The sequence below is a fragment of the Haemaphysalis longicornis genome, unplaced genomic scaffold (genome assembly GCF_048455015.1).
Source record: "Haemaphysalis longicornis isolate Haplotype H1 unplaced genomic scaffold, Haemaphysalis longicornis Haplotype H1 scaffold_2, whole genome shotgun sequence".
Taxonomy (NCBI): domain Eukaryota; kingdom Metazoa; phylum Arthropoda; class Arachnida; order Ixodida; family Ixodidae; genus Haemaphysalis; species Haemaphysalis longicornis.
This window is the reverse complement of record NW_027526295.1, coordinates 262892707-262909356: the sequence shown is the minus strand read 5'-3', so window position 1 is coordinate 262909356 and position 16650 is coordinate 262892707. Positions and strand designations below refer to the sequence as shown.

At 52.0% G+C, this 16650-nt stretch overlaps 1 protein-coding gene across 5 annotated transcripts in view; it reads right to left on the bottom strand.

Annotated features, from left to right (window-relative positions):
* Nucleotides 1–16650, bottom strand: part of Su(var)2-10 (E3 SUMO-protein ligase Su(var)2-10) — an 81345-nt gene that overhangs the window by 49873 nt on the left and 14822 nt on the right. For 3 of the 5 annotated variants that reach the window (XM_077700457.1, XM_077700454.1, XM_077700453.1), the window contains exons 3-6: nucleotides 15421–15504; nucleotides 3774–4153; nucleotides 1738–1822; nucleotides 640–766 (exon numbers count right to left, since the gene is read on the bottom strand). In XM_077700457.1, coding sequence (XP_077556583.1) covers nucleotides 640–766; nucleotides 1738–1822; nucleotides 3774–4153; nucleotides 15421–15504 — 676 coding nt within the window. The remainder of the gene's footprint in view (nucleotides 1–639; nucleotides 767–1737; nucleotides 1823–3773; nucleotides 4154–15420; nucleotides 15505–16650) is intronic. The other 2 variants (XM_077700455.1, XM_077700456.1) reach the window with 1 other exon arrangement.

Here is a 16650-nt window from a genome sequence, read left to right as displayed (position 1 = left end):
CTACGATGCATCTTTCAAGAGGAAAGTCATAACAGAGGCGGAAGTCACTCTGGCGGAGGCGGAAGTCAAAGTTCGACGTTCCCGAAAACAACGTGCGTCATTGGCGTCCCTGTCTATGCTCGCCCAGTGGGTGGTCGATGCTTGGGCAGCGATCCCCGAAGCCATGGTTGCGGCATTGTTCCGCAAGTGCTGCATTTCAGATACCACCACCTCTGAAGACAGTTTCTAAGTTGGACTTCCGTCTCGCTCCAAATAAATATTGTTGTGTGTAGATGGTTCATGAATACTTGGTGTGTGGTTTGCTGAAAGCCAAGGAATTTAGTTACCTTTTTTCTTTCCTTATTTCGCCTTATATTAGTGTGCAAATTTTTTTTCTTTTGCTTGGGTCCTTCAACTCCCCCCTCGCCTTATAATCGTGACCGCCTTATATTCGAATAAATACGGTACTTGGGCCTGAAAATTTTGCATGTAGCACCTTTTAAAGTAATGCTGCCGGAAAATTGGGCATTTAAGGGGCCAAAGATTTCGTTGTACCTCCATTACAAATCAACCTATTGGCCACACGAGGAGACTTTGTCCCACAGCCGCCACCAGCCGTCCTTCCCTTGGGAGCCCTTCCGGGTCGCAGGCAGGGCTCACCTTGGAGTTGATCTTGACACATATGCTGGGCGGGTAGTTGTCATCCTGCTCGCAGCTCGTTTCCAGTAGGCAAAACCGAAGCTGGACTTGCACAGCAAACTCCGGCTTTGACCCCATGGAGAAGTCCCTGAGGGATGGGGGTCATTGCTGATATGTGCCAAGTAATGCTTCCAGAATGCACAAAAGAGAGTCACAGTGCATGCTAAAAAACCTCAATTTTCCCTGCAACCTGAATTACCTAAATTTCCCAGGTTGAAGCATTTTAAAGATTCAATGGGTAGAATATACAAAACTGAAGGTGGCCCCCAACAAGGTCACGTTGCTATCACTCGTTTTACTTTTTGTACTTAGATTTGCATATTTTAAATATGTACATATTCCAACCTTGTGGCACTAATTTTTTTTTTTGTACTTAGCTATGCACATTTCAAATGCGCACTTATTCCAAACCTGTGGTGTGCAGTTTATGCTGCATGCAATACAAACACTTAATTAGTTTTCAAGGTCGCGTACCCTTTCTGCACTTTTTAATTAAAGAGTTTCTTCATTGCTATTCTGCACTTCTGAAGAATTTCTTCAGGGCCGTTCCGGGGTGCAGTTAAGGTGCTGGGGTAATTGCTCTCCCTCTAAGCCGCCCTCAAATTCCAAATAAGCCTATTCCGCACCACACCTTTGGCCCCGGGCTGTATTGACATCCTCAAATTATACGATTGGCTCCTATCTGTTGTGGTTTGCTGCTCAAATGCAAAGATCACAGCAAATACTGGGCCAAGCTGTAAATCCTAAGCTTCTAAAAGCATGATTGCCAATACAATGCACCACAATGCATTATTTCCCTTTTCAGGACTTTCAAGGGCCCATTGTGCTACCAGCCCCTCACGAATTCAATTGTGCGTACCCAATCCATAACAAAATAGGGTGGCCATACTATTGCGCCTCTTGTAATTTTACTTTCTGCACAAGCTTTCCAGCATCTCAATAAAAGCAAATCAACCAACACAAGAAGTTCTCAAGTAAAAGGAAGCACCAACTCTGCATTTACACACAGTACCCATATCCATCACCCCCCCCCCCCCCAAGCAAAATGCAAGAGCTCACCTTGAGGAGACAATGTCATGCACTTGTTGAGGAGTGAAGTGAAACACAAAGCTGTTTTCCTGGAACCTTCCGTTCGGGTTGGGCACTGAAAAAAGAAAAATAAAGCCAGTTTTGGCCGAGTCAAGACTCCCAGACTCTATGGTGAACCTCAAGCAATTGCAATGCAAAAGTGCGCCATATTCAGTTACTTGATAATGCAGTAGGCCCACATGGTTTATTTCCATTGGTTTTTAGTTTTGTTCAGGGGTTAAGTTCTAGTCATTACGCCTCTTTACCTATTTCATGACCACGCCATAGGCCATCATTCGTGGGTGAGCAATGATTTTCAAACCTCCCGCAAAAAGTAAAAACGGCGCTATTCGGACAACGACGCCATCTAGCGTGTTCATTGCAAACCCCTTTTTCAGTTTCATTGCCGTTTGTTTACATTTCACGTGGGTAGACGACGTCACAAGTGAAATTGGAACCCAAGGTTGGGCGAAAATGGCGTAGTGTTTTACTGCGCACTCGGCAAAGGCGGACAGCGGTTTGACAGACTCCGGCCGCCGCTGCTGCTGATTTTTTTTACCCCAGCAGCAGCGATGACTCCAGCAATTATCTGGATCCTTTTGATTTTAGTTCTGATGAAGACTCCCCATTCAACAGCCTCAGACTCCGACAGATGCTGCCAGGAAATGTTCGTTTTTGACTTTGAGCTGTATTTATAAATTTGACGACTGCGGCATTACTTTCATGTGCAGGGTCTGGACAATGTGCAGTGGAGATATTTTGCCAAATGCACCACGCCGGATTGCGTTATCATAACCTTCAAGACAGCCTGGCGCTGGTGTAAAATTAGCGCTGCGGAGTGACGCGCACTGCTTCTCAAGAGCGCTATTTCTTTTTTTCTTGCCTTTTAGCACTGAAGTTAGAATGATTTTGTGTCAGAACGCAAACAGGTATGCTTGGATGCATATTTTAGAGAGACAGACTGACTCTTCAGTGGCTTCGCGGAGTGGTTCACCTGTCAAGGACGCTGGTTGGTGGGCCCACAAAAATCCAGAATTTGGTGTACAGCATTCATGTATATATTGAATCATAGCTTAGGAACGTATAAACAATTTTGTATATCTTAGAATTCATAAAATAATTTCAGGCTCAGTAAAATCGCCTATTTGTGTTTTGTGTATACCTTTTCTCTGCATTTTTTTTGTTTTGTTGCCCAATAAACTGTCAATATTTACATCTTTTACGAAACTGCCATTATGTGTTTGAAAGAGAAATCAATACGCTACAATTTCATGCATAGGAATGCTAAATGTGTCCAGTAGCTCAAGAGGAAAATGAAGTTTTCTGGGAGCACTCAAAATTGGCCATTTTTTCATGGTCACGAAAGAGTTAAGAGAATGTAGTGTTGTTATGATGCAACAGCTGTTAACAGCAAGCAACTGTGCAGTTGTCAAAGCTATGCAACAAAAATAACCACTGAACCTTTAGCAACAAAGAATTTTTTCGGTTTCATGCTGTACGCAGGTATACAGACTGGAGTTGCACATCTTGGGGATGTGTAATGTGCGCCAAAACCTCAACACACGAGCACTTTCACCTTTCAGCTACATCAGAAAAACTGCACGCAGAGCCGGGACTGAACCTGGGCCCCTGCGCCCAGCAGTAAAACGCCTAAGCCACTGATCTAATGTGGCAGAGGTGCACTTTTGGTGTCAAGTGTCAACCGAGATACCATCGGCACATCCCTTTATGCCACAATTTGACTAACAGGAATTATTGGTGAAGCCACCACCGTCAGGTATACCTCCCCGTGCTTCCGATACAGGTGTGCTTCCAATCAAACTAGGGTTTCATATGCCTAAATTACGCCTCCGCGACAAGGTGCACAGAAATGGAAGTCTGCAGGTCAATTCAAAGCCCCTGCAAAATCTCTGGCATGTGCCACAGTATTCACACATACACACACAAAAAATTTTAAAAATACAGCCTGCAAATATAACTGCCGATGTCTCCTTTCCTCCCCCTCTCCACCCCAGACTGGCACTCACTGAGGCTGGCCGGCCGGTGCAGTTCGGCCAGGATGTCGTAGAAGGGCAGCCGCTTGAAGCGCACGTCCGGGTGCACGGGGTACGACTGCGTGTTGGGGTTCCCGCTCGTGGGTCCCATCAGGGGCGGGGGCGGCGGGGGCTGGGCGGCCACGTGGTGCAGCTTGGACGAGTACTCTCCACCGTGCAGGGGGGGCGGGGGCCCCGCACCGCCCCCGCCGTGGTGGCCGCCCATCAGGCTGCCTGCACGCCCACTGGCCCCGCCCGTCGGCAGGTAGGTGCCGGGGCCCTTGAGGCTGCCACTGGGCCCGCATAGCCGCGGGTCGGCCCCCTCCACCGAGGACTGCAGGCTGGCCGCCCCGGCTGTGGACGGGAACCGGCGCCTGCACACACGCACGGGCATGCACGCTCCACTTAGGAGGCAAGCTTCTTCTAAATGCACAACCAGTTCCCGTCATAAAAATGACAGAAAGAAACTCTGCAATTCAAGCAAGCCCACTGTCTTGGCAACTTGTTGTTGTACCGTAATTTTGACGGACCTACTCGACGGTAAAATTTAAACCCCCAGCTTTCGCTCGGTTTTTGTCCCAAACGATATTTGCACAACAACCAGTAGTCCAACTGCACATAAATAATCTCTGTTCATCAAGCACAAATCATATCAATTTAGTCAAAATTTTACCTGCGCAGTATCTGAATAACTACCATGCCAACTCATCCGCAAGGTAGAAAATAATGAAGGAAACAGATGAATGAGAGAAAACTCGCTAGCCATTTTCTCATACTGCCCATGTAGTGTAGTCACAAGTATTAATTTGTGCAAACAACCGCCACTAACAAACAAACCATCAATAAGCATGATTCTACAATTGTAACGTGGCCTCTGGTCTCTAGACACACCACTTGAATGGTAGCATGCTGTTAACAAAATGACTGCTCATCTTTGGTACCACGCCAATGTCACTGCTGCTGACATTGTACAGCAGGAAGTTCAAAAGTTTGTGAAAATTTGCTGCTTTATTTATGGGTGAAAACAACATCCTGCAGGGCAGAACCGAAGCTGAGCAAGTCCCAAAAGTTTAGTTTTTTTCAAATAAAACACTTGATTGGTTGTGGGATTTAACGTGCAGACGCTACACAGGCGATGATGCACACCATTGAGGAGGGTTCCGGATTAACTTTGGGCACCTGGGGATTTTTAACGTATGCCGTAATTTCAACACACGGGCGTGTTCACTTTTCGCCTCCATCAGAAAAGCGGCCACGGCGGCTGGGAATCGAATCCACTTCTGAAGCGCAACGCTTTAGCAACTTAGCCACCACAGCGGGTCAAATAAAACAAGGACATAAGGTATCCACATTGTTTGAAAGCAAGCCACCCCTCATAATGGCCACACAACCCCTTATGCAACAGAAGACAAGCTCCTTTTAAATATAATCCAAAGGGGCTGGTCAAGGAGGGGATATTCTCACAGACATAGTTCCTCTTATTTCCCATTCTTCCATGGGCAACTGTTTTCAATCAAAATTAACAGGTTAGTTGCTTTTTGAAAAAATGTACGGCAAAGAACAAGGGTGCAGTAGAAGAGCAGCACAGGTGCACGCGAAGTGTCTCATGAAGCCCTCACCCTCTCTGCAAAGCCCTGAGAGAGAGGGGGGAGGGCAGCGCAAATAAAGGGAAACAACTCCTTTAGCCCTCGGAGATGATGAATTTGAAATGTTGCTCCCACAAGCAACGACCAGGGCTGCATAATGCAGCGTGCTCCTCGCAGAATCAAAACAACGTGCAGCACAAGCAAACCGCACAAGGTCGCTTGTGCATCCTTTGCAGCCGCTCTTATCCTCTATAGTCAGCATTAACCTGTGGCCATACATTACGACATATCCCATAGCCCATGTATACCTTCCGAGTGCAAAACTTCTAAAATTAAAAAAAAAAAAAAAAAGAGGGGGTGGGGGGGCTCCATCATTTTGAATTCTGCCCCACTCAAGCACCAAGAGTTGTGCTTTTGAGCAATGAAGCTTTAGCATGGGAAAACAACCCATAGGTGCACTGAACTGCGTTTTCGGAAGCAGGGACAAAACCCTTCACAAAGCTGACTGCTGTGCTTGCACAGCCTGCTCTGTCACAAGCCAAAAAGCAAATTTTTAGAGTTATTCATCAGGTATGAAACAAACAAATGAAATGGTGTAATCCACCTTCCAGACCCCCCCAAACAAATCAAAGCCACTACTATAACTTTCTTTTTCTTTAGGGCACAATTACAATAAAAAAACTTTTGATTGACCCAATTCGCATAAAGAAATTTAAAATAACCTTGATGTAAAAAAAAAAGCCTTTACAGGCCTTTACAGATTTTAAAGAGCGGCCCTACAGACCTCACAAGACTTGCCCCCCACCAAATGTACTACAAAAAAGAAAACTTACAGTTGTCTTAACGTGCTGTAACATGACAAAAGGCAAATTTTTACGTGTCAACAATCAGTTGGGCCTGAAAAAGCCTCACAACGGTGTACGTCCAAGAGGGCCAGTATTTCTACCAAACGGAACAGCGCTAGATATGATTCGACGAAGTGTATCGTTCCGTTCAGCCAAAGGACCAGCCCTCCGACGTGCAGCCCCGTGAGTGAGGATTGTAGTGACGTGTTTTTGCAATTAAACCAAATCTGGCAACCTGCCTTAGCATGTACACAAAGAGAACATGGGCTGCAGCCCACACAGTTCCACTGTAATGGTTTCCAATCATTGCGGGCCACATTTCTCGAGGGTGCCTCTTCTCAGAAATGTAGCCTCGACGAATGAAAATAAAGTACCCTGTTTTTACTGGCACACAGTGAAATAAGCAAAATCTTACTTAGTACTGGCTGTAAATCCTTTTCCTCCCCCTTTATATGGCATAATTGCACTGGTAACCCAACTTCAGTTAGCAAATAAACAGGAAATGTACTGCACAAGGGGTTCTACAGCCCACTGGACTCGATTAACTTATTCTCAAGTTTATATGTGCTCAGTTATCTACCCTACCCTTTGTGAGTACACCGTCAAACACCAACAGCCTCAAAGGGGTTCACATTCAAGGTGTTCAGTGGGCAGGTGCTAAGAAGGGAGTGTCCATGTTTAGACATTAGCTGCTGACATCATAACACACAGAATTCGGCACATTTTTAGAGCTAGTGCAGGAATGGGACAACCAAAAATTTGCCAACTGATCACGTGAAAGCAATAATAAGAGGCACAATTAGATAATTTAAGCTTCGAGGGAGATGAAAAGTCATTTCAGAACCCCAAACGTTCACGCAGCACAGACAGAATCAAGGTTGAAATGCGTCCTCAAACACACAACGCGTAAACTCCTTCATGGCAGCATTTTCCTGCGCATGTCCAATACAGCGACCATCTGTGGCATTTTCACAAGCACACACTACTGAGCCCAAACACTGAAGCAGTTTCTTCGTGGAACAGGCTGTTATTGATCCGCTCTCAAAGATTTGATGACGCCACTCATGACTGCAAACATGTCGTTGCTTTGACTGCTCAGGCATCATCTTTTGGTCACCCCCTTTTGTTAGGACAAGTAGGAAGTGCCGTGCAGTTCAAAAAGAAGGGCACATGAGTGAACGATTGGCACTACTACAGTGTGCCTTCGAGGATGAGCACGGGCGAAGGCAAGGGGAAAAAGCACATGGCACTACCACCAAGGAGGGTCCCATGATCCTCCTCCAAGCTGCGACACTAACCAGTAGACGACAACTAAGGTGGTTGGAGATGATTGCCTGAAGGTAATGAAAAAGAAATACTACTATCTCTTCTAGGCCCAAGGCAGTGGTTCACCATCAAGCCTCCACAGTGAACTTAACCTTGTAAACATGTCGTAAAGATACCACTCTGCACCACATAACATCATTGCTAAAGATGTGGTCTTTGACCTTCGCAGCATTTGTTCCCACCACGGAGCTGCGGAGTGTAGATCCAAGAATGGCTACACCACTCGTGACCATCTCATGCCTCCAGCACCTTCTGCAGCATTGATGGCATCGATGTTGACGACTTGACCAAGTGAGCAGGCACTCATAACAGGTGGAACACCACCTTGATGCTGGCCAGCACAATTTTCTACCACAAGGGCCCAGCCAGCATGCAATAAAGTGCACAAAGCCGGCCTGACAGGCCGGGGCACTTGCAAAGAAAAAATTGGCAGATTCCAAGCATAAGTGGGAATCGACGTTAAGCGAAGCTTTCAAAGATGTTGACACCATTCGCAATGTCAGTGTTCCGAATCGCACAATGGAGTTTAAGTTGCACAGCTTGAAATGACTGAATGGGCGTCATGGCAAAACTGGGGTAGCACAAAAGTGCATGTGGCATTTTTGTTAGCTCGTCGCTTCTGGGCGAAGTCCTCACAATGCTGGTTGTCTTTCATTGCTGCCAAATACTGTTGACTCATGTTGACTCGCGTTGACTCATATATTCAAGCCAGCACACCCAGCATACATTCGTGGTCTGCGCCATGTTTCACTGTTAGCGAGTACATTTCTGTTCTGCACGACTCATCCTTCGGGACTGGACGTCATGGGCGCTGCGGGAACGTTCTTGAGCATTTTTGCAGGTGCATGTTCACATCTTCTTCGGACACGTCGGTGGCGGCAGCATTTGCACAGACCAGCGCATCATCTGGTGTCTTTGTGGAGAACCCTTCTCGCCAGCAGAGCAGCGGGCACGAGAGAGACGAGAAAGGCCAGGAGAGAGGCAAATCAAGTTTTGCTTTAAAAGCTGCGCGAGAAATTCGGAAAGCGTGTGGGTTGCCAACTAGCCATGAAGAACGAACTCGGCTCACATGACGAAACAAAGACAAAATCATGCATCCCTAATATTTAGGAGACGTGCTTGCCCTGTGCCCCATGACCAACGCCCAAATGGCAGAACCCACAAGGGTAGGACGCGAGCTCAAAGGGACCGCAGCTGACACTTTCAATTTGCTTGTGTACAACTGCGCCCCCCTAGACTCCATCATTAAATACCGTCACCATATTGTCCCTCAGCTCCCTCACCTGCCTAACACGGCTGCCAACTCCTCTTGCCAGGGTACTACTTGTGGGGGCCCGTGTTCCCCTACGCCTCGCCTGCACATGTTTCCGCGAGCTGGGAGCCGCCATCTTGGGTAGCCGGCGCGTCACGTAGGTCGTGTCCTCTTCATGACCCCGCGCGACGCGCCGAACCGGCTTGCCGCGAACGTGTGCGCGAGGGCGCGAGGGAAGGAGGACCAGTTTGTCACCTTCCTTAGCGCCACCCTCTCCCCGACCTGGGGAAGATCTCCTCTCCCCTCCGAGCTGACCTGCGGGACGAACGAGCGCTCCGGCGGGGAGTCGACTGGGCGATTTGGTCGGAGTCGGTTGGCTCGGCTGTGCCTACGCGATATGCCGCGATGACGGTGAACCCAGTTGGCTCCACGGACTCTGCCGAGAGATTCTGCCCTGATCGGTCGCCTCGGGATGCCTCCCCTGCTCCCGCGGCCGTGATGACGGATATCGAGGTCTGAGCCCAGCGGCTTGAGCGAGCGACAGGAGCCACTGTCTCCCCGCGAGCGATAGTCGTGTTGTCTGGTGTATGCACTGTATCTGCCAGGCAATAAAGCCTCACTTTGGATTGCCGGAGCCTGTCTACCGCATGTGAGTACTCGAACCCGTGCGTGAGTCCTCGGATTCCGCGGGGCTAGTGTACGGCGCGTAGCGTTCTCTAGCAAAGCTAGCCGGGGTCCTCTGCTATCCCGTACGTTAGCCCACATTGGCGCCCAACCAAGGTTTTTTGCGATGACAGGGCGGCACCCCCGCTTCTCGTTGCTTGATTCCGAAGTTGAGGGCTGGTTGTCGGACGAGATTGCTTGTGGTAACGGCTTGCGGGACGCCACTGTCGACCCGCTGCTGTCCGCCACCGTGCTTAGGCCAGAGCTTTTCGAGGCGGCGCCGATCTCCCCGATAACCGACGCGCCGCGCAGGAGAGTTACGGGAGCCATCCCACTTCTGCCGGCGTGAGGCACTCCGACAGCGCGAGGGATGATTACCCAGTCCCGCGCCTGTCGGCCGCCACCACTACGCCCAGGCCCCTCTGGGGCCCAGGCAGCGCTATCCTAGCAGGCAACCAAAGCGCCGCGCGGGAGAGTCACGGGAGCTATCATCCCACTCCTGCCGGCGTGCCGCACGGTGTCGGCGGGCGGAACGCTTCTTGCGACCACCTGCCGTCACCACGGGCTGCAACGAGATCATGCCCTCCGGGCCTTGGTCGTAGCAGCCCAGCGGATATGTTTGCAAAGGAGGAGCTGCGCCGCAGCTCTAGCGCACCCGACCCCGCTGTGTACGAGCCTGACGGCTCTAGCGGTGCGGCGGTCGCCTCGTTCTCCGGCGCGTTTGCGCCACGAACGTACCCCACCACGCAGACCTCGCAAGCGGTTACGGCTAGGGCGCACGTCGCCTGCCTTACGCCAGCGTTGTCTCGCGAGGAACCACCCCTGCCTTCGGCAGCAGTCGATCTCGCACAAGCCCTGATCAACGCGGTGCGCGCACAACCGAGCGTCAGGCCTAACAGCTCGCTCGGTAGCCTCAGAATACCCGAGTACGGCGGTTACTCTGACCGCATGAGTGCTACGGAGTACCTCGAGGCGCTGCACCGCTATCAGGAGGCGTCGGGTATGGACGACAGCGTGATTATAGGACGTGTTCTGCCTATATCGCTGACCGCCCAGGCTGCACGGTGGTACCGGCTGGTGGGGCGCGACGCTCGTACGATGGGAGAATTTGAAGCGCTCTTTCGTAGCGAATTCCTGCCCCCAGATTACGAGCGCCGCATGTTAAACGAGCTAGAGATGCGAACTCAACACCGAGATGAGTCTCTGCTCGAATACGTCAGGGCAATGCAGGAGCTGTTTTTGCTTGCAAAGCCCATGGCGTCTGAGGCGGAAAAGGTTGAGAGGGTGACGAGACAAGCCCACCCAACTTTTGCAGCGTACCTTCGAGGCAGTCAGTTTGCCAACCTCAATGAACTGGCCAGCGAAGCAAAACGCATCCAAGCCGATATTCTAGCTGCTCGCAGCTATCGGCCGCCTCCCCCAGCCCACGCCACGCTGGAGCCAAGGTGCGCATGGCAGGGTGCGTCCCCACCGCCCATGCCGCGCGCCGCGGCAACAGCAGCGTACGCGGAGAGCACGGAAATAGAGCCGCGCGATGTGTCGGAGCGCGCGCTCGACCCGTACTCGTACGCCATGCGGGCGCGTTCTGACGCCCAGCAAGGCATGCCGCAGCACGGCTACGGCCGGGGACAAAACGCGCATGAGGAACCCAACAGCTACGCCCGTGTGGAAAGCTCGAGGGGACCGAACGCGCAGCGCGACAGTCAGGGAGCAGTAGCGCACTCGGAACCCAACCGCTACGCCCAAGTGGCAAGCCAAGGGAACCCGCCAGCGTTGCGCGGACAGCGGCCTCCGGCTGCGCAGTCGCATCGCGGCATCGTCTGCTACAAGTGCCGCGCAACGGGCCACTATGCCCGCGCGTGCACCGCTCCCTGCCCGGCGCCGGAAAGGCAGCGCAATTCGGGAAACGCCAGCCGCCGTCGGTGAGCATTTCGTCGCCGACGGCTATGGCTACATTAGGTGGTGAGCCTGAGCCCCTAATCCCGATGGCGTGCAGGGTGAAACGCCCCAACGCACTAGTGCCTTTCATCGCCCTTACGATCGCTGGTCGAAAGTTTGCGGCGTTGCTGGACAGCGGAGCGTCTGCTACGCTGTTCGGCAATGATGTCCTCGCTCATTTGCATCGGAGAGCTATTCGATTGCGAGCTTGCGGCATCACTTTCCACCTAGCGAGCGGGAAAGCCAACTCAGGCGGCTCGGGAGGTTGGTGGTCCGATGGGAGAAACGAGTGCGACGCCACAGATTCGTACATCTCCGGGCCTGACAGTGCCTGTAATTCTCGGCCGTGATTTTCTGGCTCGTGCAGGCATTGTGATTGACATTGCGAACGGAGGGTGTAGGCAAGGCGTTCATGCAGCCCTACTACCGTTTGCAAAGCTGGCCGAGGTATCGGAAGCGCACTCCGCTCCGAATATCTCGCGCGCGCGCGGCAAAAACGCAACGCTGCCGGAGACGATTTGCACTCCAGAGGCCGCGCGAGCAGGCAGGGAAGCCAGGCCTCCCACCCGCGCAGCCGCCGCCGCGACGGTAGCTCGACGAGCGCGCCTTGCGCTTCCGAGAGCTCGCGCGGGCGCTCACCGCATCTCGCGGCGCCCCACGCACCCTCCCATCGCGCAGCGTAACAAAGGGAGTCCCGAAGGGACGGCTGCCACCCCGCGCCGAATCCCGGGCAACCCCCCCTTACCGCCCATGCCGGCAGTAGCCCCTGCCTACAATTCCGGTACGGCGTTCAGCAGCGAAGAGTTCCTTAAGGGTGAGCAGAACTATCTGTTTTGTAAATAGCCTGTATATTATAGGGATATATTGTTTTTTGTTGTTGTTTTTGTTGGGCTCAGGGAAGAGCCGTGCTCTGAGATGGAGCGAGGTGGCGCGGCCACCGGGTGTCCGGTAACAGCTGGTATTGCTGTCGGCAGCAAGTTGTAAATATTTGTGAACCCGAATCATTGACAGGCCAGGAAGAGCCGAAAGTCTGAGGAGGGGGGCGGCGCGGCCGCCGAGGCGTCGCTAACAGCTGGTATTGCTGTCGGCGCCGAGCGCAAAGCAGTTTGAATTGCTGCAGGCGCGTTTATTTGTTTATTTGATAGTTTTGCTTTGTTCGTTTTTTGCTGTTTTCTTTTTGTAGGATATGTTTCTGCTCAACCTAAGGGGAACTTCTGCTGATATACATCCCATCGAAGGAGGCCTCTGACCCCTTCAAGGTGGTTATCCCGCGCAGTCTGCGAAGAGCGATTTTTGAGCTCTTTATGCGACTCGCGGGCGGCCGATCACGCGTGGGACCTAAGGCTTACATTTTAAGTTCTGCCACTCCGTGATTTGGCTTGATAACCTCGAATGTAGTGTGTGATACCGGGGCGGCCTTCTGCCCTGAGCACACGAAATTCCGGGTTATCCAACCGCTGCACCAGTCTTAGGGTTCCCTTTTTGGCCCTAGCCTGGCCCGAGCACACTGTTTCGCTTTCCCACTCGGAAAGCAGCAGCAGGGAAGTTGGCCGTTGTTTTGCTGTTACTCCCGACTTGTTTCTGCAGCACGTCCCCCCCTGGCGTTTGTCCCCGGTCTGGTCATGTCGCCCGCAGCCACACCACACGCGACCGGTTCCAGCAGCCGCTGGTGCCTACCATCGCTGGCAGCCCAGGCCCCGTCCTCAGGCCGCAGCCTGCTCGACGGGGTTCAGCGACGATCGAGATGCGGCCTCCTGAGCAGGCACACCTGGCGCCTCTCCGAGGCACCTGCCACGGGCGCTTCACTGGCAGCACACGAGCACTACAAAAGCTGCTCTTCTGGGCTGGTCCCTGGCAGGCCCGGCCTGCACACTGTCGGGGCCACGACCCCGTGTCGACTGGCTCTTCTTGTGCCCTCACGACCATGGCGGCCGTCTCTGCGGCGGACGCTGGTGGCCTTGCCGGACGAACGACTGGCTTAAGAGGCCCCATCTGGCTGAGGAGACGTCGGCCCACCTGCTGCCTCGGCCTGCGGTTTACACCTGCCGCTCTCGCCTGCTGTTTACATCTGCTGCCTTGGCCTGCTATTCCTGGGCTGCCCCACCTCCGGTGACTACAAGACGCGCTGGACTGAAGGTGTGTCGTGGACTGTGCGTGTGGTGTGGTGCTGCTTCGAGATGGGAGAACTGTTAGGAACTTTGCGGACCTTTGTTGACCGGGGGCGAGTGCTGTTAATTTCGGGGTGTGTTGTACTTTGGCTCGGCAGCGGTTGTCCAAGCGGTGCAGGCTCGGTCTTGAGGAGGGGGGGATTGTGGGGGCCCGTGTTCCCCTACGCCTCGCCTGCACATGTTTCCGCGAGCTGGGAGCCGCCATCTTGGGTAGCCGGCGCGTCACGTAGGTCGTGTCCTCTTCATGACCCCGCGCGACGCGCCGAACCGGCTTGCCGCGAACGTGTGTGCGCGAGGGCGCGAGGGAAGGAGGACCAGTTTGTCACCTTCCTTAGCGCCACCCTCTCCCCGACCTGGGGAAGATCTCCTCTCCCCTCCGAGCTGACCTGCGGGACGAACGAGCGCTCCGGCGGGGAGTCGACTGGGCGATTTGGTCGGAGTCGGTTGGCTCGGCTGTGCCTACACGATATGCCGCGATGACGGTGAACCCAGTTGGCTCCACGGACTCTGCCGAGAGATTCTGCCCTGATCGGTCGCCTCGGGATGCCTCCCCTGCTCCCGCGGCCGTGATGACGGATATCGAGGTCTGAGCCCAGCGGCTTGAGCGAGCGACAGGAGCCACTGTCTCCCCGCGAGCGATAGTCGTGTTGTCTGGTGTATGCACTGTATCTGCCAGGCAATAAAGCCTCACTTTGGATTGCCGGAGCCTGTCTACCGCATGTGAGTACTCGAACCCGTGCGTGAGTCCTCGGATTCCGCGGGGCTAGTGTACGGCGCGTAGCGTTCTCTAGCAAAGCTAGCCGGGGTCCTCTGCTATCCCGTACGTTAGCCCACATACTCCACTGGCACATCCCCCTTCCTAGTTCGACAACGTAACTAAAAAATTAGTCCACCATGAGCTTAAGGCTGTGCTTTTTAGCTGTTAAACCGGACACATTACCCTAATGTACCTCTCCTTCATCACCCTTATCCAAGTCGTCATCCTAACACCTTCCAAGTTTTTTCTAGTATCGCCAGTACACACGGGTACCTCCCACACCAGTTTCAAGACCTAAATCCTGAAGAATGGCTAACTCCTGTCAACAAGCCTGTCTGTTTTCACTGCTGCCATGCTGGACACGTGACTCGCTATTGTTTCAGCAGTGTCTGCATCACCTTACTCTTTTCTCCATGTTTTTTTTTTCCCCTGTAAACCGAGCCGAACCCTTTCCACCCCAGCATCAGGCATACCTCAATGAAAATGCTTCTTTCCTTAATTCAGCCGTCTCTCCCCATCCATACAATGATGTCAATCCTGTTTACCCCTGGTCCGCCACTCTGCTTCACACAAATTCCCCACTGACTTTGAATACTAAGCCCGACCTACTAAATGTTATTGTTGACGGTGCTGCTATCCACACTCATTGACAAAAGAGCCCACTATTTTGTAGTAAGCTCAACCCTCCATCATCTCTGCAAGCTCCTCACACCGGTTATGCAACGTGCCACGCGAGTAGCCAACGTAGGCACGCCTTTAGTTCGTTGGAATGAGCATTGCTCGAGTACAAATCGCTGGCCATGAAGCCCCCATTTTGTTCAGCATCCTTCAAAAATGCACTGGTGCCCCTATCCTCAGGCTTGATTTTTTTTCCTCCGATCATGCCGCTCTGATTGACTGCTCTAGGGGCTTTTCAGTCTTCGGTTTCCTTCTCCTCCTTCCGATGACGTTCCCCAGCATCGTTTTCGCTCTATCGGCCGCCAATACCAGTTACCTTTGCGTCCTTGTCATCAAGCCCACCTTTTCTGTTGCTGACGGCAGTTATGTCGTCTCAGCGCACCGTTGTTGCCGTTTCAGCCTTCTGTTCCTCAACTTGAGTTCCTCACCTCACGTCCTTCCCGGGGGAATTTTGCTTGCCACGCTGCACCCTTTGGACACTCTCGACGTCTTTGCCTTGGGCGCTCACACACCTGCAGATTCGAATCCCAAAGCGAACCCATTTCAACAAGTAGAATCAATCAGGGCCATGATAGCGTCAGATCTTCCACAGGACCATACCATACTCTCCTTTGCCTTTCAGAATCCTAAAAGGTCATAAGCTGAACATCTACTGTGACCCATCGCATAAACACCAGCGATGCCGCACCAGTGCACAGACAGCCCACCGTGTATCCCACGCTGAACGCCTCGATATCCAGCAGGAGGTCGAACAAATGCTCAGAAAGGATATTAGTTGAACCGTCTTCCAGCACGTGGACGCCGCTTGTCATGTTGGTTAAGAAGGAAGATGGCACGTGACGCTTCTGCGAAGATTATCGACACCTAAACAAAGCACACAGAAAGATGTTTAATCGCTATTGCACATTGATGATGCACCTGACTGCAACCATGGTGCCAGATATTTTTCGTCCATAGACTTCCGCTCTGGCTACTGGCAGACTACCATCAATGAATAAGCTACAATCATCCCTGAAGGCCTTCACCAACTCAGAGCGATGCCATTTTGCCTTTGCAACACATTGGCTACATTTGTGTGAATGATGCACTCCCTTCTGCATGGGTTTACATGGTCAACGTGCATGTGCTACTTGGACGATGCCATTGTCTTCACATTGACGTTTGACACACACCTTACATGCCTAGTGGATGTACTTGGAGTTTTCCAACAAGCAGGCCAACAGCTTACACACCTTACATGCCTAGTGGATGTACTTGGAGTTTTCCAACAAGAAGGCCAACAGCTTACACACCTTACATGCCCAGTGGATGTACTTGGAGTTTTCCAACAAGCAGGCCAACAGCTTAACTCCAAGAAAAATCGTTTTGTCTACTGTGAGATTACCATTCTTGGACACATCGGAGACACCTCCACGACTCGACCCGACCAAAAAAAAGTTCATGCTGGCCACGTTGCTTTCTTGTGGCATGTTAAAACTCGCTATGTACACAGCTTCCCAGGCCTATGCTCCTATACTTATTGCTTTATCAAAAATTTTGCAAACATCGCGTGTCCACTGACTGACCCACTGAAAAGAAAAGGATATGTTGTCTTTTCATGGGGCCCTGACCAAGCGAGAGCCCCCGACGACCTATTTTGGGGCACTTTGACGCTTCTT